The 25,704-nt window shown below is 38.1% G+C and overlaps 1 protein-coding gene across 5 annotated transcripts in view; it reads right to left on the bottom strand.

Annotated features, from left to right (window-relative positions):
* The window catches only part of Utrn (utrophin), a 514,146-nt gene that overhangs the window by 256,310 nt on the left and 232,132 nt on the right, over positions 1-25,704 (bottom strand). For all 5 annotated transcript variants that reach the window (XM_026397636.2, XM_026397635.2, XM_077801941.1 and 2 more), the window contains 5 exons: positions 15,570-15,645; positions 9,504-9,718; positions 7,021-7,138; positions 3,253-3,458; positions 1,215-1,369 (listed from right to left, as the gene is read on the bottom strand). In XM_026397636.2, the coding sequence (XP_026253421.2) occupies positions 1,215-1,369; positions 3,253-3,458; positions 7,021-7,138; positions 9,504-9,718; positions 15,570-15,645 (770 nt within the window). The remainder of the gene's footprint in view (positions 1-1,214; positions 1,370-3,252; positions 3,459-7,020; positions 7,139-9,503; positions 9,719-15,569; positions 15,646-25,704) is intronic.

Consider the following 25,704-nt stretch of genomic DNA (forward strand, 5'->3'; position numbering starts at 1 on the left):
AAAACATAAACAAAGTCATAACTCTTTGCACATGGAATTTTTGGAAAAACATAGATGAAATACGTTTAGGGATTATTTCAGGGTTCAAGCTGTTTTTAACTCACCTGCTATCCCTGCCTCAGTTATGGGATCCTAACTCTATCCAAATAATCTGTTACCATAAAAGAGAAAAATTATGCTAACATGCTAGGAAGATCAAAATTACAGTCACTCTCCTTTAACCTTTTTGAAGCTCCAGTCTCGTGTCCCCCAGTGTCCTACCTATGTCCAGCAACACATTCAAGCTCCTGTGCTTCCCTCATAATTCTCTTCTGGAGTTTACAGAACTGCTTGAAAGATTCTAACTGAAAACAACATTCAAGAAATGCATAAAAATTCCTCCATGTTGAACTTTAATAAATGCTTGACCATAGTTTATTACCAGGAATATATATCATAAAGTGTTCTGATCACTATCAATTTTATTCACTGCAAAATAAATGTGATTTGATATCAAATTAATTTTCAGGAAGTTGCATTTAAATAGATAAAGACGTTGGAGAAATCACGGGTTCACCTAGACACAGACATTCCCAGCACCGTGCATAAAGTCAACACTCTATACTGATGAATATAAATTTGCATCTTGAAGATATGCTAACTACTGTTTACAGCTCCTCACATCCTAGATGTTCAAGTGACAGGAAAATCTCTCTTCTAAAAACATATGCTATTTCAGGCCATTCCAAATACACTGACTAGTCAGTAACCAGAAAGAAAAGATAATAAGTTAATTAAAGTCCTAAAGTCACATAAATCATTTCAGAAGTCCAGTGTTGAATCCATGGCATCTGATCTTCAACTGAGAAGACCCAGCCAAATACTATACCATTGTAATTATTGTTACCCTGAGGCATCTGTAAATATCTGTTACTTACCAGAGTACTAGTGTTTGAGATAATACTGAGAGAAATCAGAATAATCATTGGCAAGATTTAGGCTTATTCAAGGGAAAACAGCATTATAGAAATTCAACTAGATATTGAGTAAATACACATTCTGGACAAAGTAGGCATGATAATACCAACTCAGCATATCACACTATAAAAATAAAAGTAATAATGAAATGTACTTCTAGTAGCTACAAATTTGGGGGCTGTTTCTATGAGAAAACCAAAAGAAGTCAAATTCTCAATTTAACATTATGCATTCAATTGCCAGGGTCATAGAATTACCTTTGCTTTAGATTGATCCATGATGTTTTCAGATACTCAGTAGTTTCCTTCACATTCCTTGTGTCATCACTACCATATTCTTCCAGCAGTTTCTGCAGGACATTATCAAATGCCATGATGACACCATCGCCAGGACCCAGTTCTTGAAGCAACATCTAAGGTGTAAGTTCAAGTATAATTGTTAGAACTGGTCATTTAGCAATTACCATTACCCAAACACTGCTTCCAAGGGTGTTTTAACATGTGTGAGACCCAGACATCACAAGAAGAAAACAAATTAGGGGACAAACTCTTGCATGTAGGCTTAAGCCAAAAGAATTCTAGAAATGGAAAATGTCTTAAGAAATCAGGTATGTGGCAGATGATATTGATTATATTTTCCTCTCTGAGATATTTTACTTCCTCAAACCATCTGTCCCTCTCATGCCTTCTGCTAAACATCTAAATCTTACAGGAATGTGCATCATATAGGAATTGAACACACACAGAGTTCCTCTGTATGTGCTTGGAGAAACAGCAAGAACCAACAATGGTGGAATTCTTCTGCCTCTTGCCCCTGGATTGCTGCACGTGTTTACAAAGTTAATTGCTTGGATAGATTAAGCAGTGAGCAAGGTTTACAGAGAATCTGCCTGGGCAGCTAAACTGAGACTGAGTACAACCACAGGCAATGGTATCTTGACACTTTCTGTCCCTGAAAGTTTCTGAAACAAGAATCTCCACATGAAATCTGAGTAACAACTATGGTCCTCTAAGGATTTTTGTAGCAACTGGAAGAAAAATCCAGCCTAGAGAAATGAACCACACTGTTAATTAGAGAAGCAAACAGACCTCCCTTGGTATCTGTGGAAAAGTAGTTCCAAGAGCCTTCCCCTCCCATGGACATCAAAATTCACAGAGATGCTCAAGTCCTTGATATAAAATGGTGCAGTATTTGCACAAAATCTATGCATATCCTCCTGTACACTTTACTTGTATTCCCTAATACCATTTAAATGCTACATAAATAATTGTTATACTGCATTGTTTATGGAATAATTACAAGGACTTTTTAAAAACTTTTTTACATGTTCAATACAGATGCAACCATCACAGATCTAACTACAGAGCATACAATCCCTGGTTGATTGAATCTGTGGATACTAATCACACAGACACAAAGAGCCAACTGTGTTCCAAATAGGATGACTGAATCATGGGTATTATTTTTTACTGTATTTCTCTACTTAAGTGCAGGGCTTTGCTATTACTTTTGAATCGTTTGATAGAAATGATCAGCAGGTGTCATAAACACAGAAAATGATTCAGAAACCAATCCCCCTGGCCACTTGCTTTTTAAATTGTAACCATGGAAAGTCTACAGTTGTGAAGAATAAAAACATACTTCCAGGTTTCAGATTGTGTTTCTCACACAGTCTTTATTATTACATTCTTCATCAATGTGCACTTTCACCTGAAGTTACCTGAAGGGCAAATAAAACGTTCCACCAAAATATAACCTCACAGCTAATACATCCTCCAACTCAAGAATATTTTCTGTTATTGTAAGAAATAATTCAAAATAACATTTTAAAAATACAATAAGTATTCACTATTATCAACTCTAATCAAACTGATCAACAGTAGAACCTACATATTGATAAGTGTGGATATAAATGTATTAAAAGAAACTAAACTTACTTATTAATTGACTTGCTCACCACAGTAGCACTCAAATCAAAGCCTCAAGAAATTTTACAAATACAAATAAGCTCTGGGGTAGGCAAGAAAGAAACTAAAATGAGGATTCTGGGATCCTATAAAATGTTCTTTTTCTAGATGTTGGTTCATGAGGATTTTTCATTAGCCAAAAAAAAAAAAAAAAATCTATTTGTTAGGCTTCCAGAAATTATTCAGAAAAACTTCCTGATCAAATGCTTCATATAAATTCAATATATATTCTAAGAACTTAGGAAAGCATCAAGACGGGCTCCTAAGAAAAATAGAAAAAGCGAGTCTAAGGAAATGGCACTGCTGAGCAATAGCCAATGAGTCTTACTTGATGATCAGAGATCTGTTTGGAGAGCGGATCCCTCCGGGCTTGCTGGAGCATGTAGAGTCGAGCCTCATATTTTCTTATCAGTTCCTCCGTCTCCTCCCTGTGGTCAGCCCACTGAAGACTGTCCACAATCATGTCCTCCAGCTGCTGCCGACGCAGATCCACCCCATGCTGGGTGCTGTCCCACTGGTTCTTTACCTTTTCCACTAGGGGAAACAGATAAGGAGTAGTCCCCAAAATTAACTATCAGGAAAGGGAAAAAACAACTGATCCCTGATTGATCATAAAAAGTCTATGATAGAAAAGAAAAAGAGGGCAATTGACAAAGACATTTGAAAGGAACTATAATATATGTCAGACACTATACTATATATATTTATGTATATATAGTGTGTGTATATATATACATAAATATTTCTTACTATTAATCATATATGTGCATGTGTGTATATATCTTATTTTTTTAAAATCTTTATTTTATTTATTTATTTATTTTTTAAATGTGGTGCTAAGGCTCGAACTCAGCGCCTCACACATGCTAGAACACTCTACAACTGAGCCCCAGCCCCAGCCCCATATTTCTTATTTTTAAATGAGTCAGGGTCTTGCTATGGTGCTGAGGCTGGCATCAAACTTGCAATCTTCCTTTCTCGGCATCCTGAGTTGCTAGGAGTACAGGCATGTGCCACCATGACTGTATTTTAATAGAAATATTTCTGAAACCATTCTTGAAGAAAAATTTTGGATTAAACTCAACTTGAAGTGCACCAAAACATCTCACAATAATCATATCTACTAGTATTAGCAGATAAAGCAAAAAAGGGAAGCAGAAGAAGAAAAAAATGCCCTTTTTAATGTTGTATTTACAGAACCCAGTTTGATAAGGTAGAGTTTAGCAGTACATTAAGACACAGATATAGTTACTTGATACCCTCAAAAGAGATTTTAAAAGAGAACAAACTATTTAAGAACATTTTTCACTTTTTTTCTTTTATTGTAGCATGAAACCTGTTTGGATGGAGTATTGAGAAATGAGTATGGGGGTATTCTACCACTAAGCTACATTGCAGACCTGTTTTTATATTTATTTTGTGATAGGATCTTGCTAAATTGCTGAGGTGGGCCTCAAATTTGCAATCCTCCTGCCTTAGCAGCCCAAGGAGTTGGGATTACAGGTGTGCACCACTGTGGCAGGCCAAGAAAGTAAATATTCTTATACTTTCAAGTTCAAGAGAAACACTAAAAGTAAAGAAGATTCAAGTTCTTTGTACCTAGGAACCTTCAACATAAAATTCAATACCGGCTCTTTACCTCCCATCCTTTGAGTTATTTCTACTCCTCTTTCTCGTGTTCTCCCTTTCTCTCTCTCCCTGTCCTCTCCTCTCCTCTCTTCTCCTCTTCTCTCCTTTCCTGTCCTCTCCTCTGATGCCATCTCCTATGCTCCTCTCTGTTCTTTTTAACATGGAGTTATGAAACAAGAACTCTAAAGACATTTAAGCTTTTGATTACTGTCTTCAGGGGCAGTTCATGATCATGAACTAAAATACCAGTAAACAGCAGCTCTGAATACCAGAAACAACTCACAGGCAATAGGAAAGAGAAGGTTCAAACAAACAGCTAGATGATGCTTGACAGACCACCTGAAAGACTATAGCTTTTAAGTACCCGCCCCAAGAAGAACCTAACTACAAGATAGCATTCCGGCTGAGTTATAAAGAACATTCTGGTAAAATTCTTGGAATTGTATAGGGCTACAACAAACCATAAAACCTGTCAACTTGAGGTTGTTCAGAAGGCCAAAAGTTAGACTTATGTGTCATAATTATAAGAAATTGCTCAATAAGATTATCTTTTTTTTAATGCTGCCTTCATAGTTTAAAAAATGTTAAAGTTTTTAACATAAGGAAAGGGAAGCAAATCTATCATGATGTTCTCCTTCTCCATAAGAAAATTACATAAAGTACTTGTGACCAATTCTATTACTAATAGAATATTTTAATACTGAACAAAACATAAGACATCACAGGTTTACCATGAAAAACAAGCAAATTATTTTATTCATTGTAAGTGCTAAACACAGGCTCCTTGTGATGGTACACTCCAGCTGAGGAGGGTGATTTATATAGTGAGTAGCTATGAAGATTACATAGCCTACACACACACACACACACAGAGAGAGAGAGAGAGAGAGAGAGAGAGAGAGAGAGAGAGAGAAAGAAAATAAAAGAAGGTGCTCAATGGGAAAGGGAAGACATTCAGGAGAAGGATAAAATCAACCTTAAAATAAGTTTTGATAAAGAGGTAACCGAAGAAAACATCAGAGATAGTAAAGCAAACCAGAGATGGCTTTGTCAACAGCGTAGTGTCATTAACAGAGGGGGTCCCTGCCAGGGGAGGACAAATGGGACCATCCACAGCCCCCGCAACATGCAGAATCAATCATCCAACACAGAGACGGAGAAGGAAGGAAACCAGCCCATATCATCACACACCCAAATTCTTTGCTAACTCATCTCCACAGTAACCTTGTTGCTACCACATTTATTTTGAATTCAAAACACACACACAGGTGCTAATGCAAATAGCTGCCTTTCTCCCCTTCAGAAAAAATTAGACTTTCTTCTTCCAGTTTACATTCTGCCACATATATTTATTTATTAAGTACCTGATTTGAACTGGGCCCTGCAGGCGGCCCAAAAGCTATAAAGGTGAATATTCATTCTCTAGAAGGGAGAGAGAATTAAAGTAGCTCTGAGATCTACAGTTAGGAGGAATAAGGCCACAGCAGGAACTAAAGCTGTAAAACAAGAATAGTGTGGCAGAGACTTCACAAAGGGGTGACATTTTAGCAACTGAGTAAAATTTCACCCGGAGAAAAAAGGCCAGAAGGAAAAAAAATAACCTGAATAAAGGGAAGAAGACCAGGAAATGTCGGGACATTTGAAAGAGTATATATAGTACAGAATGCTATAGACCGGAGAGGTGACAGACGAGGAGACTGTGACAATCCCCAAACGTCTAGACCTTGCTCTGTATGCCACGCAAATTCAAGACGCTTTGGAACTCAAATGTGAACTCCAAAGGAGGATCTCCGTTGGTGTTTTGTATGTTCCCTTTTTTTGTTGCTTAATTTTGTTTTGAAGAAAGAACCTCCAAAACTAGTGACAGTCACACAGGCACGCAGCAGTTGCTCAACAGACATTTGTGCAATGAGTTTGAAGTGAGCTCAACGACACACCAACACCCAGTTTTAGTGAATAAAGTACAACTAAAGAACAGATTTTCATTCCTTTAGGTTTCTCAGACTTCTGTTGTTTTGATTTCTTTAAAAGAAATCCTAACTGCAGGATGTGGTGGCACAAACCTAAGGCAGGAGGATCCCAAGTTCAAGGCCAGCCTGGAAAACTTAGAGACACCTTGCCTCAAAATAAAAATTAAAAAAGGTCTGGGGATGAGGCTCAGTGGTGAGCCCCAGAATAAGTCCCTAAAACCATCTTAAAAAAAAAAAAACACTTATGAAAAAAAAGTCCAATGTGTAATTGCTTAAAACTAATATTAATACATTGAAGAATTATAAGGGAATTGTGACAATGTTCACAAAAAGTTTAAAAAAAGAAGGTATATTTATTTTTCATAAATAAAAAGTAATAAACACCAAATAATATTAACTTCTATTTGAAGAATCTTTGAAAATGTGTGTGTGAAAGATAGAGAGAGACTTGTTTTCAGGAAAAGTGATGATGATATGCAATTTTTTTAGAAACTTACATTTTTCTGTGATTGCTGTTCTCACATCTGAACTGGAAGCTTTGTTTTTCAAGTTCTGTGCCAACGTGAAAACATAATCCAGCTGAGGATGGCGCTGTTCTAAGTCAGCTTTTGTGATCTGTTAAGAGAAATGATTATTAAGATACATTAACAAGCGATACGTTGAAAACAGTAACTAAGCAAACCAGTTTGGTGATGTCAAAGTTGTCACAGTCATCCTTTGCCTCCGCTAAGGCAGGCATCAGCAATGAGGCAGAGGAAGAGTCAGAGATCTCGGGTTCAAATCTCAGCTCTTCCACTAACCACCTGGTGCCTTACTTCTGTGTGCCCGAGCTTTCACGCACACAAACACACACACACACACACACACACACACACACAATAAGGTAATGACAATTAAGATGTATCAAGTCTGAGCAGACTAAGAAAATCCCTCTAAAGAACATGAGCAGTTAGTGCTGCTGATGCCTGGTGCACCTCTTCTGCACCAGACATGTGTACACACAGCATCACCTGTGGGATGCGGAAACATTATTAGAAAAGTGCTAATCACAATAATTTTAAGTTAAATCATCTTAGACGGGAAAACCGGTATTCCTCGATGGACTTGTTGCTGATAAATCCGGACAAAAAGCTAATGAATTCAGAAAGTGTGGTTTAATTTAAAAAAAAGTACAAATAGTGTGACAAGATTTTCCTGGGCTTTTCACTTTACGAATCCACTTGCTTTATGGACTTCAACCTCTTCTACAGTGACAAATGTTATTTCTAAGTGGATTACTAACAACTTCCGATCCTGGATCCCAGACTAGGTTTCCATGAATGTTGTTCACTTTCTTCTCGACAACATAAGGACCCCTCAACACAACAAATCCAAAACCACTTCCCTCAGACCTTCATTCACACCCATTTCTCCTACTTCTTATTTCTGCTAATTGTCACACGTCCTCTCAGCCCCTCGGCAAGGGCTCTTTCCCTTGGTTTAAGCATCTCTTGCCTCTAATCCATCCTCATCCTCTTACTGAAGCAAAGCATCGTTATCACCAGTTCCCAGCTGCAATTCAGAAAAGAAAAGGCAGCGGGGGAAAGATGTGTGCCAACTGCTTTCACAGGAAAAGTCTACAGGGCTCTAACAGCCTGCGAGCTCCTCCACCAAGGGAACTGGAGCTGCCTGTCCCACCGCACCCCCCACAGTGTCTCCTTCTTGCACAAATGTTGACGCAAAGGCTCCTCACTCCCAACACATGCCTCCTGTCTTTCCCTATCCTGGAAGGTCACTGACATTATCTTCAGAAGTGAAAATCCCACTGCCTGCCTTCCAGCACTTGCAGAAGCTACCCTCTGCTCACCCTGGCTCCCCTAACAGGTGGCCTGCTCCTGCTCTGGGACTTTTTATTAGACTTTGTCATTGTAGCTTTTCTCTGGAGGGTTACTCAGTGCCCCTGACTCTTTCAGTTGGGGCTTATTAAGGACGTGGGACTAAAACAGCACCTACCTCAAAGGACTGTGGGAGAAGCAAATAAGATCAATGTAAAAGGCTTAGAAAAATGCCCAGCACACACTGAGCATTTAGCAATAGTTGTTTTATTATAAATTCCCTATTTCTTTTCTTTTCTTTCTTTTCCTTCCTTCCTTCCTTCCTTCCTTCCTTCCTTCCTTCCTTCCTTCCTTCTTTCCTTCCTTCCTTCCTTCCTTCTTTAATTTGGGTACCAGGGATGGAACCCAGGGGCACTTAACCACTGAGCCACGTCCCCAAATGTGATATAATCTATCACTAGGTCTTTAAATTTGCTTCCTTAAAACAATCTTTATATGAAAATAATAGACCCAGCACTTTTTTATATTTTATTTCAAGACAGGGTCTCACTGAGTGGCTTAGGGCCTCGCTAAGCTGCTGAGGCTGGCTTTGAACGCACAATCCTCCTGGCCTCAGCCTCACAAGCCACTGGAATTTCAGGTGTGTGCCACCACACCTGACTACATTCCCTATTTCTATCTAAAAGAGTCTTTTCAGTATTCCTTTAAAACACACAGCTCAGAGTCTAGCACACTTAATATGGAAATAGATTTTTACATACTGATATTAGATGGTATATGTACAATAATAAAACTGTGGTTAGGATACTTATTTCTAAAGTCAGAAATGAAATGAGCTCATTATGAAAAATGAGCTGAAATAGAGCCCTGGGAAATTATCCTACATCACACCGGGCATTAAATGGAACACCAGCTTGCATTTATACCAACATGCCTAGCTTCGTGATATCAGTTTTAGAGTTTAAAAATACACTGAGTCTTTAGATGAAGTCTGAAAAGCTTCATTCTTTGCAGTTAGTCCGGGGTGGCTGTTTGGCAGATAATGTTTTGTTTTTTTTTTAAACCTCATTCTTTCAGAGTTGAGGATAAACAAAGGGGGCCCAAGCAGATCTGGTAGAACCTGGGTCATGGTACCACCCCCACAAGCCTTTCCACCATGCACCTACTTTCATTCGGGAAACAGTCCTATTGATCTCTTCCACATCCCCAACAGTGACGATGTTGGACTTCAGCATCTGGTCAATCAATACCAGCCAGTCAGCTAGTTCTGTTATGGTTTTATCCAGATCAGCAGGAACCGAGATTTCTGAGGTACGCTGAGGGTGAACGGGCATGTCTGATGCAGAGGATACTAGCGCCACCTTTTGGACACTAGGGTGAGCTGGAAAAAACATGTAGCAAAGTAAGAATAAGGATAAAAGAATAAGAATAAAAATAAGAATAAAAATTAAAATAAGGATATTTTTAATATGGTAGTATAATAATGACAGGCATATGTATATGTGTATTCAAGTAAAATTTAGTTTAAATTAAAAAATTTTTAAGAAGCTTTTACTTTTTCATATTGAAACAGCTATGGCATAACCTGAAATAAGCACATCTTTGTAGTTACTTGGCCATCAAGCCAATTAAAGCATCTCACAAAGTCCAAAGCCAGCAATAATAACTCAAAGGATATCAACACACATTATGAGAGAAAACAAATAAATAATACAACAACTGGGGGAAAACTAGGAGTATTATTTTATTGGGTCAAGATGTTTTGCTTAATTACAAAGCAAATATATGTGTTACTTTCTCTTCTCTTTGCATTTAACTTTATGACATGAGGATATTTCATTTTTTATTAATGTGAATACCTATGTAATAATGCACATTTATATTCCCTAATTTTTGCTTAGACACATACATTGCTCCTTAAATGTTTTCTTTAAAAAAGAACTTATAAGATATATCTTTTTGCATAGAGTATATTCCACATTTTTAATCACTACCTTAGCAGAGATTTCCCAAAGTAGCGATACTGGATCAGAAAATATTTTTAAAGGCATGTGTTTAATACTCATTGCCAAATGGCTTTACTTAAAAGTTGGAAATTTACATTTCCTACAGCAGCATGTGGATCTGGTCAATATCCCACATCTACATGACAGGCATCTATTTCCATGGATAAACACACATTTGTCACCACTGTTCTTAGATAATGGATTTTATTGCTAGTAATAGTAAATATTTTTCATGCTTACTAGCCAAATGTGATATAATTTATCACTAGGTTTTTTAATTTGCTTCCTTATCAATCTGCATGAACAATATTTATATGGAAATGATAAACACTTGCCAAATCATTGAAAAAGATGCTTCTGAGGACCTTTTAAAATGTATTGTGGGAGGTTTTTTTTCTCCATTTTTCTTAACATACAGATATTAACAAACTTGAGATAATAAAAGTCATATATCTTTCTTGGGGGATCATTATCCCAAGAGTTTGAAAGTTAGAAACTCTTGTCTTCTCCAACAATTTGATAAATATTTTCTTTCGTTTTTGGTTTTCGTTTTTTGTTTTGGGGGAGGGTGAAGGGCATTAAATACTGTTTTTCTTTGGTCTCTAATATGAGGTAGTTAAATGAATGATTAAATCTACCTGGAACCTACTGTAGCATGTGATATATTGAATGAGGTTTAAATAATATTCTAAAAAATACAAAGTATAAATTCAGTACAATTCTAATCAATATACCAACAGTTTTGAGCATAACTTGGCAAAATCACAGATACAAAATCTTGGTTGAAAAATTAATACAAAGAAAAGTACCAAAAAGTGTTTAAAGCAAATATCTCTGTAAGAGGGATGAGCCCTACCACCTATTTAGCTGTTGTCCTTAAATAATGACAATTATCTCCCTGTATGATGAACTCACACATTCTAACAAACCAATGGAAGAGAAGAGCCACGGAGTATAGGTGGCACCAAATTTGCCCCTGGCAGTGACCGCATCATCAATCAGTGTGGAAGAATATATCATTTAATAAATGATGCTGTCAAAGCAATGACCAATGGCTGGAGTGAGGAAATGATGGATAGATTTCAACCTCACATGTATCATAGGAAAATTAATTCTTGGTAGATGAAGGGCATAAATAAGGAAACCAAAATTGTGAGCTAATGGAATAAAGAATATCTTTATGACTTAAAACACAAAAACAGTAAATTATTAATAAACCCTGAGTGTTTAACAATTCTGAAAAGAGCACTATAGAGATTTTAAAAATCTAAAAGATAAAGGGAGACGGGATTGACTGTGCACATTGAAGACAAAGAATTAGTAACCAAATGCTTTTTATAAAACCGAAAAAGTCAACAACTGACAAAAAGGGAAAGAAAACACTTAACCTGAATAAAGAAAAGTTCAACTTTATGAGTAACTGAATAATCCAAATCTGCCCACGCAATTCAGGGGTTGGCAAAGCAGCATCTGGGAAGCCCAGGCTTCCTGGCGACCCTTCTAAGGGGCTGGCACACTTAAACTGTCATCATCATCATGCATTCTTTGCCTTTTTTTTTTTTGCCCCTTCTCCCAAGAGCAGAGCAGTGCTTCACCAAGGCTACATAACAGGTGGCATCACAACAGACCAAATGCAGAAGCAGACAGGAGAACCCAGTTGTCTTCCACGGAGTCAGATATTGAAAAGATCTTGAAGATGTAAAGCAATGTCACTTTCCTAATCTCCTGTTTACTTGGAAAAGTAGTTTCTTATATTAACATTTTCTAAAAAAAATGGTATTTTTATTATATTATGGTTTTATTTGTGTTATTCTTAAACTAATAAATCATTTTGAAACTTGTTTATAACTAGCTAAATATGATAGAGAGAACTCAGATAAAGAAAAGTTCTTTGTGGGTCCTCTGCCCAATCTTCACTGTAGCTTTCTTCGTTGTTGTTGTTGTTGTTTTTTTAAATCATTCTTCAAATCATCAAATACCTATTAATAACCTATAAGATTCAAGGCACTTTGAAGATGCTATGAATATAAAAGTGTGAAAGACACAGTCCCTGCCCTCTTGGAACTTGCACTCTGGAGCAGGACACTGATATATACACCATGAAGCAAAATGCATGCAAAAGATAGAGTTAGGATGTAGTTGAGATGTGATAGGCAGGAAAAGGCCTACTCAAGAAGATCTTGGTCGAAGAACTGGATGAAGTGAGTCTGAAACATGCAAATATCTGAGGGAAGGACTTTGGAGAAGAAGAAGAAGAAACAGCAGACACAAAACCCAGAGATGAGAATGTCCTTGGCATGTTTGAAACAGCGAGACCACCAGAGGGTCTGAAGCAGAATGAACAAAGGGATAAGAAATGTGATTAAGGATAGCCAGTAGGCAAATCAGACATGATAAGACTTTGGAACTCACTATGTGGACAGGACTTATTGAAAGATGGGAAACAAAGGAGGGAACAGAATCAGAAAGAGGAGCCACGAAAACATTCCTACAACCTAGATGAAAGAGGAGAGTGTTCAAGGCCAAGGAAGGAGTTGGGATGGAGCACAGGCGGAGGCAACTTACTGATGAATTGGATGTGAAATTCAGAGAAGAGTCAAGGATGATGTCAAGTTTACTGGGTGAGAACAGGCTCAATTTTCTAAAGTTAAGCTACATTTATGTGACAGGTGAACATACCCAGAAAAGAGAGTTCTGGGGTTTGCCATGTATCTGTGCAATGAAATGCTATACATCAGTTTAAATAAACAAACTAGAGTTACATGCATCAAAACATACTGCAACAAAAATGATCTATTAACAGAAAGAAAGCAAAAGGACAAAGCCAAGCGAAGATATAATCCAAAGCACAAGTAGAAGGTTGGCCTTAGAAAGGAACAGAGAGAACATGTCCTCAGCATCAGAATAAAGTATGTAGAGTATGCGAGTACAGATGCAGCTAGGTGGATAGTTCTATGATGGAAAAATGAAGAAGCTCTTTATGATAAAAAGTTATTTTTTTCTTTTAAAAGTGAAGTGAGGCACAGTGGCACATGCTTATAATCCCAGCAGTTTAGGAGGCTGATGCAGGAGGATCACAAGTTCAAAGCCAGCCTTAGCAACTTAGCAAGTCCCCAAGCAACTCTGCAAGATCCTGTCTCTAAATAAAATATTTTTAAAAGGGGCTGGGGATATGACTCTCTAAGTAAGCTCCCCTAGGTTCAATCTCTGGTACCAAAAATAAATAAATAAGTAAAAGTGATGTGAGGGCAAGAGTAGAGAGATGGGTAGCCAGGAATTCTCAGGAGAAAGGACAGTAGAATTTTCTGTCAAATCTGATGCCCCTATGAGAGGCATAGTCCTTGCTTTGGAATGAGTACAACCAGCAAGAAGCTAGCATGGATGAACCTCAAAATATTATACTAAGTAAAAGAAGTATTGTAGGATTCTATTTACATGAAACATTCAGAATAAATTCATAAAAATGGAATGCAGAGAGTTGGGCACGGTGATGCACACATCTGTAATCCTAGCAGCTTGGGAGACTGAGGTAGGAGGATCACAAATTCAAAGCCAGCCTCAGCAACTCAGCAAGGCCCTAAGCAACTAAGTGAGACCCTGTCTCAAAATAAAGCAAAAAAAAAAAAAAAAAAAAAAAAAAGGAGGGAGGGACTGGGGATGTGGCACAGTGGTGAAGCACTCCTGGGTTCAATCCCTGGAATCAACCAAACAAACAAACAAAAAATGGAATGCAGAGTGGTGGTTGCCAGAGGCTGAGAGTAGGAGGGAAAGCAGGTGGGACTGCTCAGTGAGTAAGAGGTTTTACTTTAGAGTGGTGGAAATATTTTGGAACCATATACAGGTGGTGATTGCACAACATTGTGAATACACTAAATGTCACTGACGTGTCCACTTTTAAAACAGTTGCTTTTATTTTTTAATGTACTTTTAAAAGAAGAAAAAGCTAAATTAAAACATTGAGTGGGAAGAGAAAGATGTGGCAAGATTGGCTTCCCGTCTCATACCTGAACTGCACACCTAATGAAAGGTGTGGTTTTGCTGTCCATATTTCTATATGTCTAAATATGTGTTCAAATTTCCCCTGCCCCTTTGCCATAATGATGTTAAGGGAGTAAGAGGACCTGTTGATATTTCATTAAATGCAACCAGTCCTTTCCTTAGGGTTATGAAGCTGAGCTTGTATTTGCCAAGGCAGAAAATGTCAATGCAAGCATTTTGGAAATTAATCAAGATGACGTATTAGACTTCGGGTATTTCCTATGCAAGGTATTAGAAATTACAAGTAATCTAGAACATAAATATGGGCATCACAAGCCAGCCAGCTCAAAAAAGAAAACAAATACTCTGTCATTTGTCACTTTTTCAGACTCCTGAGGAAATGGAGCAAGAGCAGAAAATGAAAAGGATGAAGAAGAGAAATAAAAGGATGCAGAAGAAGGGGAAGAAGCAGAGGTAGAGGAGGTCTCCTAGGTAGGTAGTAGGAGGAGAAGGTGAAGGTGGAAGAGGAGGAGAAGGAGAATCTGCAGCAGCAGCAGCCGCTGGCACAGGGTAAGTGGGTGGGCTGCGATTAATCACATCTGGGATTTTGGCAGGTGATTCCCCAGAGGAGAGCATAGCAAGGTGGAGTGCTAATGGGGCAGGGTGACAGTGGCTATGGTGCTGTAGCCTGTGATCTCATCTGGACAGAGAGAAGGGGTAAGTAGAAATAGTTTTTTTAAAAAAAGCCACTTCTTTTCTATGCAGCTAAGGGAGAAGTATTTGCCAGTATGTAACTACCCCAGAAGGAGACCCTTCACAACCTCCAGCTCCCAACTGCTTCCAAGGTTGTCTACACCATTTGTTTTCAGTCATGATCATATGATGAGCACATGCTGGAGTAGAGGCTTATCCCTGATGTCTTGAAAAGCAGCGTGTATCCAGAAACTCGCCCTCATTTTTCCCACCCTCCTCTCCTCTTCCCATCAGCAGTACCTGCTGTGGCCCAGGCACCTCCCATGCAGGGAAAGGCAAGTCTCATCAACCACAGAGCAAATGCCTTGCCCATGCTGGGCAGCCAAACACGTCTTGAGTTTAAAGACAACACCATTTTCCAAATAATTAAAAGTAGGATAATAAACCACAGCTGCATGATGTTTTAAAATAAATCTAGCTAGTTTATATACGATGCTCATATCATTAATTTTTCTACATTAATAAATATATATTGAGGAAAAAACTGTATCTTACCAGCAATCCTCGTCTGTGAAGCAGAACAAGGCTCCCGGATGCGCTCCTTCTGTATACTGGGCACTTCTCTACATATCTATAGCATTGGGCCAAAGAGGAAGAGAATAAGACTATGTAAATAAAGATATACTATTTTCAAAAGAGAGTTATCTAAATGATGGCTTTGCCACTTCTCTTGGTCTTAACACCGAGGCTACTGTTTCCACCTTACTATCCGCCACCATCTTCCTTGAGTCTTTTTTTTAAATTAATTAATTTCTTTCTTCTAATTTGTTACACATGAAAACAGAATGGATTTCAATTCATAGTACACAAATGGAGAACAATTTTTCATTCCTCTGATTGCACACAAAGTAGAGTCACACCATTTGTGTCTTCCTATATGTACCTACGGTAATGATGTCCATCTCATTCCACCATCTTTCCTACCCCCATGTCCCCTCCTTTTCCCTCTCTCCACTTTGCCCTATCCAAAGTTCCTCCATTCCTCCCGTACTCCTCCCCCACCTCCCCATTATGGATCAGGATGGAATGGAACTACCATTTGACCCAGCTATCCCACTGCTTGGTTTATACCCAAAGGATTTAAAAACAGCATACTACAGTGATGCAGCCACATCAATGTTTATAAGCAGCTCAATTCACAATAGATAAATTGTGGAATCAACCTAGATGCCCTTCAATAGATGAATGGATAAAGAAACTGTGGTATATATATACAATGGAATATTACTCAGCATTAAAAGAGAATAAATCATGGCATTGCAGGTAAATGGATGGAATTGGAGAATATCATACTAAATAAAGTAAGCCAATCCCAAAAAAAAACAAAGACTGAATGTTTTCTCTGGTAAGTGGCTGCTTGAGTCTTTCACCCAATTGACATTACTTTCAAGAATGTCAACCTGTCCTTAAGTACTGTGACCCTCTTTCACCACTCAGACTGTCGGCCCCTCTGCCCATCTCTTGATTTCCATTAATACTTTAAATTCTGACTTTCATCTTATCTTTCTGAAATGCTTCTCCAAATTTCCTTCACCAGCTCATTTTCCTCTGTCCATTCATCTAATACCAACATTCCACAGGAAATTTTTTTGTTCTTACCTTTGACCTTGGACTCTTTCATCTGAGTCCTGGTTTCCAATGATTTAATTCATCATATGGAGTTTTCAGAAACTGAAGACTCCCAGTAACATAATTTCAGTTCAGCACCCTCTGTCACCTGGATGTTCAGACACATCCAAATCTGAATTCATTGTCACTATCTTTCCTGAAATTCCCTTTGTAAACTCCTCAAGATTCTAAGTGACCCTGGATATCAGTTTACTGGGTAAACCCATCCATCTCTACAGGGTAGCTGCAGTGATCTTTCAGAAAATTAACTTTCCTCCACTGAAAACTTACCCATAGGTGTCCATTTCCCTCAAAGCAGTGCATTGTTCTCAAGACTGAGCTCAAATTCTACAGAGTCCTGTGCATGGTGAGGCCTCATGATCTGGTCTCTGCAAGCATCTCTCAGCTTTACTGTCTACCAAGCCACATTCAGGACCCAAGTGCACTGTGCTCATTCCCAATCTCCTCCAGAACCTTTCACTTGCAGCTGCTCATCCCCACAATGCCCTTTGTTTCATTCTTAACCTGGTTATTAATTATTCATGCTTTGTAAATTAACTTGGATGTGATCTCCCCCACACCTTCTATCATTATCCCAAAGCCAGGTATGGGCTCCACCTATGGACTTTTCTCTTTTATTATTGCTTGTCTATCTGTCTCACCCACAAGCTCTCTGAGTAAGAAGCAATGCCATACTCTTTAATGTATTTCAAGTTTTTAAAAAGATGCCTGGTATAAAGAGGGAATCCAATAAAAACCTATTAAGTGAATAAAAGAAGAATGAATGAAATATTCCAGATTAGTGCTTCCTAAAGTGTTGAGATTCTTTGCACAATAAGCATTACTTGGTCTTAGACATTCATAATCCCCCAAAAGGAATTATACTAAGATCTATGCGAAGTCTTGCAATATTAGAAGTTTCAGGATATCTAACACGGTGTTCCCAAACTGATCACCACGACCTTGTCCACTGACAACCTTTGGGTTACATAAATACATGTGCTCTGACTAAATGTAGACTAAGCCTCACAAATGACATAGGAATCAATTGTCTGAAAAGGAGTAGGAGAGAGAGAATAGCAGATGATGTCAGAGATAACAGGAAGCCAGACCATGAGGGGCCTGGTAAATCACAGCAAGGAGTTTGGATTTTTATCAGAGTAAGATGGAAAGCCATTAGTGGACTTTAATCACAGGAGTTACTGGATCTGAATTACATCTTCACAAATCACTTGAGAAGAGACTTACAAAGGCAAGGGAGGAAGCAGGGAGACTAGGGATAGACCTCTGCAGTTACTAAGACAAGAGACAATGGTGACAGGAGATGAGTCCATAGCAATAGGGGCAGTGAGATGTGGTCAAATTTATAATATTCTTCAAACCTAAGAAAAAAGCTAAAAGAATTATATAGGAAATATATATGTGCTACCCATCATCTACGATTGTCAAATCCTGCTATATTTGCCTTATCGATAGCCATCTAGCCATCCATTAAATCATCCATCTAGTAAATGGGAGAAGCCAATGATGGTGACTCTGAGGTATTGTTTTGGGTTAGGGTTTTTTTTGTGTGTGTGGGGGGAGGTCTCTTTTGAGATATAATTCATATACACACCAAAAGATTGACAACAAGGTTTTGACTTCACCAATAATATGGTGGAACAGCCAATGACTGTCACATACATTAAAGGATGGGGGGGGGGAGCCGGCAGGGAGTGGGAATCAGGAGCCCAATTTTGTGTGTGAGTTTAAGATTCTTATTAGGTGTCCAAGTGGAGATGTTCAGTAAGCAGCTGTATATGCAAATGTAAAGTACAGAGAGAGGTCCAGGCCAGAGATTAAGATGTGTGTATCATCAAAGCACTAATTCTCAATCACAGAGGCTACATCAATAAAGCACCAGCATCATCAGATACATGAAAATGACTAGCATTTTAAGAGGATCAAAAAGAGAAGAAATGACTGACACGAAGCCCACACTAATGCAAAGTGAAAGCAGGGACATATCTTTTCAAAGTCCCATACAGATTGCATACACTAATATGGCATGTACCAGGCCACAGTTAAAAGAAATCTATAGCTTCATCAACCTTTAACAATTTCCACTGCAAACAAATAATGGTATGAGAACAGACACAAATCAATTGCTTTCCTATAGGCCAATAATGAATCTGCTGAAAAAAAATTAGGAAAACTATCCCATTTATAGTAACCTAAAAAAAAATAAAATATCTTGGAATTAATCTGATGAAGAATGTGAAGGACTGCTACAAAGAAAACTATAGAACATTGAAGAAAGAAATAAAAGAAGACCTTAGATGATGTAAAGACCTCCCATCTTGGATAGGCAGAATTAATATCATCAAAATGGCCATGCTACCAAAGGCATTATACAGATTCAGTGCAATTTCCATCAAAACATCAATGACAGCCTAGGAATAGTGGCACATGCCTGTAATCCCAGCGACTTAGGAAGCTGAGGCAGAAGGACTTCGAGTTCAAAGCCAGTCTCAGCAACATAACAAGGCCCTAAGTAATTTAGTGAGACGCTGACTCTAAATACATTATAAAAAGGGATGAGGATGTGGTTCAGTAGTTAAGCACCCCTGGGTTTAATCCCTGGTACCAGAAAACTAAACCAAACCAAACAAAACATACTAAGGACATTCTTCACAGAACTAAAAAAGCAGTACTAAAATTCATTTGGAAAAATAAGAGGCTCAGAATAACCACAGTAATCCTGAGCTAAAAGAGCTATGCTGGAGGCATCAAAATGCCAGACTGGAAATTATACTACAGAGCCACAGTAACAAAACAGCATGACACTAGCACCAGAAAGATACGAAGAACAATGGAACAGAGAGAAGACACCAAGTCAAACCCACATAAATGCAGTTAGCTATACTAGATAAAAGTAACAAAAACATATGTTGGCAAAAAAAAAGGTAATCATTTTAATAAATGGTGCTGGGAAAACCAGATATCCATATGTAGAAGAATGAAGATAGATCCCTCTCTCTCACCCTGCACCAGAGTCAACTCAAAGTTGATTGAAGACCTAGAAATTAGACCAGAAACTCCCCAACTGCTAGAAGAATATGGAGGCCCAATACTCCAACACATCAGCATAGGAACCAACTTCCTTAACATAACCCCTAAAATCACACCATCAAACTAAAAAGCTTTTGGAGAATCACACTGGCATTGGGGACAAGGACCAAGCATTTGGTATCTAATATGGCACCCCAGATGGGACCCAAGAACAGCCCCTGCTCCAGCTTTCTTGGGCAGGCCTGGCTCTCTAAGGAAACCCACTTCCATGCTGAGGATGCAAGGTGGCTGGAGAACTTGCTGAAAGCCAACTGCAGGGGAGTTACAAGATGGTTGAGTTTGCCTCAGATGAAACTGGAAGAGCTATTCCTGTGAGTAAAGGGAGGGACTAAGGGACCATCCCAGCAGCTGCTGAAGCTCCTTTTGCTTTGGGGAATTCCCACCTTCTCTCCCTGAATGGTACAATTTGCTCCATCATGGTCCACTTTGAGAAAAAGGAAACTGAACTCTGTAAAGTCACAAAAACCCTTAGCCATCCAGTAAGTTCCCTAGTGTGCAGGCCAAGATCCTGATTCCTCTTCATGGGAACAGCTGATCCCTCTTGGGAACAGCTGATCCCACCTGTGGCCACACTGGTGTAGGAGTCCTGGTTAAGTAGGACTCCAGAACCTAGGGATGTGTGCTCCATACTGGTCTGTCCTAAGTTCTCATCTGTTTGTTGATCTTGGGCTTGGGAATTCCCTCTGGTTATCTCTCTCTGTTTTTGTTTTGTTTGTATCTGTTACAGCCCCTTTTTAAGAAATGGCCAATACTGCATTGATCCTATAGTAGTCTCTTACGAAGATCTTGGCTGATCATTTTAAAGGTTCCCATCTGTCAGGCATGGTTTTGGGGTTCCTTTCTAGTTGTCTGCGTGTCTCTTTTTTGTACAATCTTGCAACTGGAGTCGGTTTGTCAGAGGTCAAGTGGAAGGGCCACCTATATGTATAAGCCTGTCTAAGATCATGTTTTACTGTACCGATCCGGCTTTTGAATAACTTTGTGAATTATTATGCAAACTTACGTTGGAGTTGGTCTGTCAAAGATAAAGTAAGTGGAAGAAATTGATATAGGCCGGTCTATTTTAAAGGTTCCCGTCTGTCAGCCCTGGTTTCAGTGATCCTTTTTTGTCTGTTTTTTTTTGTATCTGTCACTGGCCCTTTAAGACCTGGGCCATGCTGTGTTGATCTTACCAGTAGTCTCCTGAGCACAGAGATCTTGGCTGAATGACCACCTGTGGGCATAAGCCTGTCTAAGAGAAAAATGGTTTACTGTAACACAATCTGCCCTTTGAATGGTTCTTCTGGATTATTATATAACCTTGAAGTTGAAGTTGGTAAAGTACATGGAAGATTCCGTATGCACAGGCTCTTATGCAGTTTCGGGATAAGGGGTCTGAACATCAGGAACTAAGTTGAAAGTGCCAAAAGGCATTGCCCCTGGTGTGCAAGGAGAGCAGGAGACCAGAAGAAAGGTTTTAAAAGATTGAAATTTTTAAGGGCACTCCCACACTGTTTTTCAGTCTGGCCCAGGACAGCATGGGTGAAGGACACAAGCCCTAAGCTGGGGGGAGAAAAAAAATCTCAGAAAAGCTGCCTGGGAACCTGGCCTCTCCCCTGCCTTCCAGCCCTTTTGCACATTGTGGGTGGAGGCTGCTGGCCAGAAAGAATGCAGCAGTAGGTTCCAGCACTGTCCATTTATGATCCAGGGACAGGAATAGTCTCCCCTTTCATCTGACAGGACACCTCTTTTGGCCAGAGGATATTTATTATAGCAAAGCAATTCTTGCTATAACAGGATCCCATCAAACTAAATGCTTGGGGAGACTGACAGGATAAACAACTGCACTCAGAAAAGAAAAAGACAGAAACTAAGACCAACCCATGTTTTGTCGGCAGCCTCTGCAAAGGTATCTTCAAAGAAGCCTAAAGAAAAGGATGAAAAGGGCTTCCTCTACTGCACATCAATATGCCTAGTGTAGGAAAAAGGCCCAAAAAGAGACTCTGGGTACAACCCACAGTGGAGAACTCACTTAACGCTGATGGCATTGTGATAATGATAAGGGAGACAGGCCAGGCTCAAACATATCTCCTGTGCTCCAACCCCTGGAATGCAACCTGGGAGAAAACAGATTAAGACACAGTTTTTGTATATGCCAGATTTTCTGATCCCTCTCCTGGGATGAAATTTGTTGTGTAAATTAAATGCACAGATAAAATTCATAAGGATTGTTTCAGAATATGAATTTAAGAAAGGGTCTGAAACTAGAAAAGATAAAAGAAAATAAAGTTATAGATATGGAAATAAATTTTAGTATGGAAAATTAGAAAGCAAAGGAAATGTTTCTGGATGATAAAGTATTTTACATGGTAAAGTAATATTCTTGTGCTAAAGTCCAAGAAGAAAGGACAAAACTAAGGTTATAAACAAATTGTAAAATGTCTAAGTATGTTGCAGATGGTTTGTGGAAGAAAAACATCTCAAAAAGTTTCAGTATGGGATTAAGTTGGCTATAATTAGCACAGTCAAGTATTCAAATTTCAATGTAGTGATACGAAGCAAAGTCTGAAACATTGATCTGCTCTTATCTATCAAGATAATTTTCTTGTATCTATTAGGTTTTATTACTTAGAGAAACTAAGTCTAAAAAGAATTAGGATTTGTACCTACTTTAAAGTCTTTTAAATGATCAGTTCATAACTGGTTAAATAAACAACTTTTATTTTACGTTACAATATAACTGACACCCTAAATATAGGCAAATATATATATATATATATATATATATATATATATATATATATATATATATAATCTGATAACTATATCTGTCTGAGCCTTTTCTACATGTTATGTAAAAGTTTATAAAATGAATGTTGATCTAGGTTTACTGGCAAGGTAATCAATCAATAAGTATTCTTTTTGATCTGACATAGAAAGACCACACTGCCATCTAATGATCTATCTTATATCTGTTTGCTTTGACTAAATCTATTTCTGATCATTAACACTGTTTCCTAAATATATAATAGATTTAAGGCTATTTTTGCTAATACTGCTAACCTATGCAGACCTGTGACTATTGTTATTTACACTGTGCATTCCAAACTGTACTTTAAAAGTTAAACTTAGTTAAATGTAAAGCTTAGGAGAGTACTTTATCAAGTTCACATTCTCAAAACTAAAATTATCTGTAGCAAAATCCTCCTTCAGATTTATGTAGAAATAACAAACATGGTTGGTATTTATTCATGTCATTTGATGTTTTATGACTGGATAAAGTAACCTGTTATCAATGAGTTATAAATACAATTTTGTGTTACTCTTTACATTGGAATAGAAATTTAAATGTATTTTTGAAAAATAATAAGGAGAACCTGATCTGTTTAAAGGTGATATTGTATAACATGGAAACATTTTACCACTTTTTCCATAAAAAGAAAGTTTAAAGCTCTCTTAGTCTTTGATTCATGTTTCAAATGAAATGTACTGGGTTATTTGTCAAGAGCCCCACCTTACAGAGGTAAGGCTCTGCCTCTCACTTTACTCTGTGTTAAAATGACTGAAAAATAGGCTAAACTTGGACCATTTAAAGTGGTATTCAAAAGATCGATTTTTGTTGTAAAGATTACTGTGATCATGGGCTGGGGATACAGCTCAGTTGGTAGAGTGCCTGCCTTACATACAGAAGGCCCTGAGATTAATCCCCAGCACCACAAAAATGAAAAAAAAAAAAAAAAGATTACTATGTTCTCAAAATAAACAGGGGATATAATACATAACTAAGTAAAAGTTTAAGATTATAAAAATCATTTTATTTGGTTCGTAGCTATTACACAAACTGAATATGTTTTTGCTCTATTAAATTTCATTTTGTATTTTCCTTGTAAACTTTATAACTGTTACTTGTCAGTGTTTTGCAGAGGTACTGCTTCTAATTAAACCACCTGGGTTAATTTGGAAAAATAAGTTTTCACCTATAGGACAGATAGGATCTAATGCTGGCTTCCACTTCTAATAGTGATCCCAATTAAATGAAAGGGATAACTGTAAAACTATAGATATTGAAGTTATAATCTATTATTCCCCCTTTAAGACTGATGAAATTGGTCTGGTGCATGTTTAAAACCAAAAATTGGAGACCAAAGTCAAGGAAGTAAAAAGGCCAAGGAAAAAACAGCCAACATTTTGACCCTTGCCCTCTAAGGTTAGCCAGGACCCAGAGAATAACAATTAAAATAATAATTTCTGGGCCCTGAAATTCCAGTGAGTCACCTGATCTGTTGATCAGGGAGACCAAGATGACTTTAGAGAACAGGAAGTCAACCAGTGTACATTCTGCAAAGAGGAGGGTCATTGGAGAGGAAATGTTCCTGATGCTTCCAAGAGAAGCCAAGTATGGTCAGCAAGACTTTTGACCCATCCTAGCAGATGGTACCACTGGTACAGGAAAGCTAAAGGAGCCAAGGATCTTCGCACACATCTCCAAGAATTATCTCTGAGGAATCTTAGCTAACTCTTAGTAGTACATAGGAACAAGACATACAGTTGTGTCAGCCCTACCAAAAGTGAACAAAGCCAGAGCCTCTAAAGGAAGGGTTCTTGTGTGAGAGAGCCTAATAACACTGATCATAAAGGACTCAAGAGCCACAAGTGTGTCCTGAGTTAATTTGAGCCTGATGACTTACAAATCTTCCTACCCTTATATGTTGATAAACTCAATCTGTTTTCTGTAGATAATGATTATGGGTTACTGTCTTCATGGTTTTCAGGGACTGCCTGAAATACTAATTGATTTTATACTAACTATTTACCAAAAAAAATTAATGCTGATCCATCCCCTATGTATGCCTTGTCCAGTCACCTGCCATCTGTCACTATGGGCCTCTGGACTGCTCTGATGCTGAATACCCTTAACTGTCCACACCCCCCCCCCCGATAGAGAACAAGAATTTTGGATTACTTCCCCAACTTTGCACTCTTTCAGCAGCAAGTAGCATGGAGATAGTGTCACCCATTTTTTCATAGAAATGGAATGCAGAAATTGACAGTGTAGGAAAGTAACAGTGGTCCACTTTATGCTTTGAATATAGCTCTTGCTGCCCTATCACTGCAGCTTAGTTTATAAATGGACATATTTCTTTCTCTTTCTTTCTTTCTCTCTCCCTACTCCTCCCTAATCTCTCTCCCTTTCTAATATCAGAGGAAACAGGATTACCTTTCTTTTCCATTTTCAGACAGATTTATCTGTCCTGAGAATACAACCACCATAGAAATGAAGTAATATAGACAGACTTTGGATATGGTAAAAGAGGATCTCAGAAATGACTATCCCCGAAATTAACAACAGAATTACAACTCCAACAGAGAATATGTGGAATGTAGCCTTTGAATCACCTCTTTAAAAGCTGATGGGCAGAATCATAGCCTCTGGCACAGGAGTCCCCTGTATTTCTCATTTTCTAGCAAATCAATAAACCTTCTTTTTCCTTTTTTTTCAAAGATAGAAAAATAGATAGATAGATAGATAGATAGATAGATAGATAACAAAAAGCTTCTACATAGCAAGGAAAATAATTAAGAGCATGAAAAGAGAAGCTAGAGAATGGGAGATCCTTGCCACCTGCACCTCAGATAGGGCATTAATATCCAGAATATACAAAGAACTCAAAAAACTTAACACCAAAGCCACAAATACCCAATAAGTAAATGGGCAAAACGACTTAACTTGATATGTCTCAAAAGAAAAAATACAAATGGTCATCAAGTATATAAAAAAAATTAAACATCTATAGTAATTATGGAAATTAAAATCAAAACCACAACAAGATTTCATCTCACTCCAGTCAGAATAGTGATTATCATGAAACAAATAATAAAAAAAAGAATACGAATAAAAATAAGTGTTGGTGAAGATGCAGGGAAAAGGTAT

Source organism: Urocitellus parryii, chromosome 8 (genome assembly GCF_045843805.1).
Source record: "Urocitellus parryii isolate mUroPar1 chromosome 8, mUroPar1.hap1, whole genome shotgun sequence".
In the NCBI taxonomy this organism is placed as follows: Eukaryota; Metazoa; Chordata; class Mammalia; order Rodentia; family Sciuridae; genus Urocitellus; species Urocitellus parryii.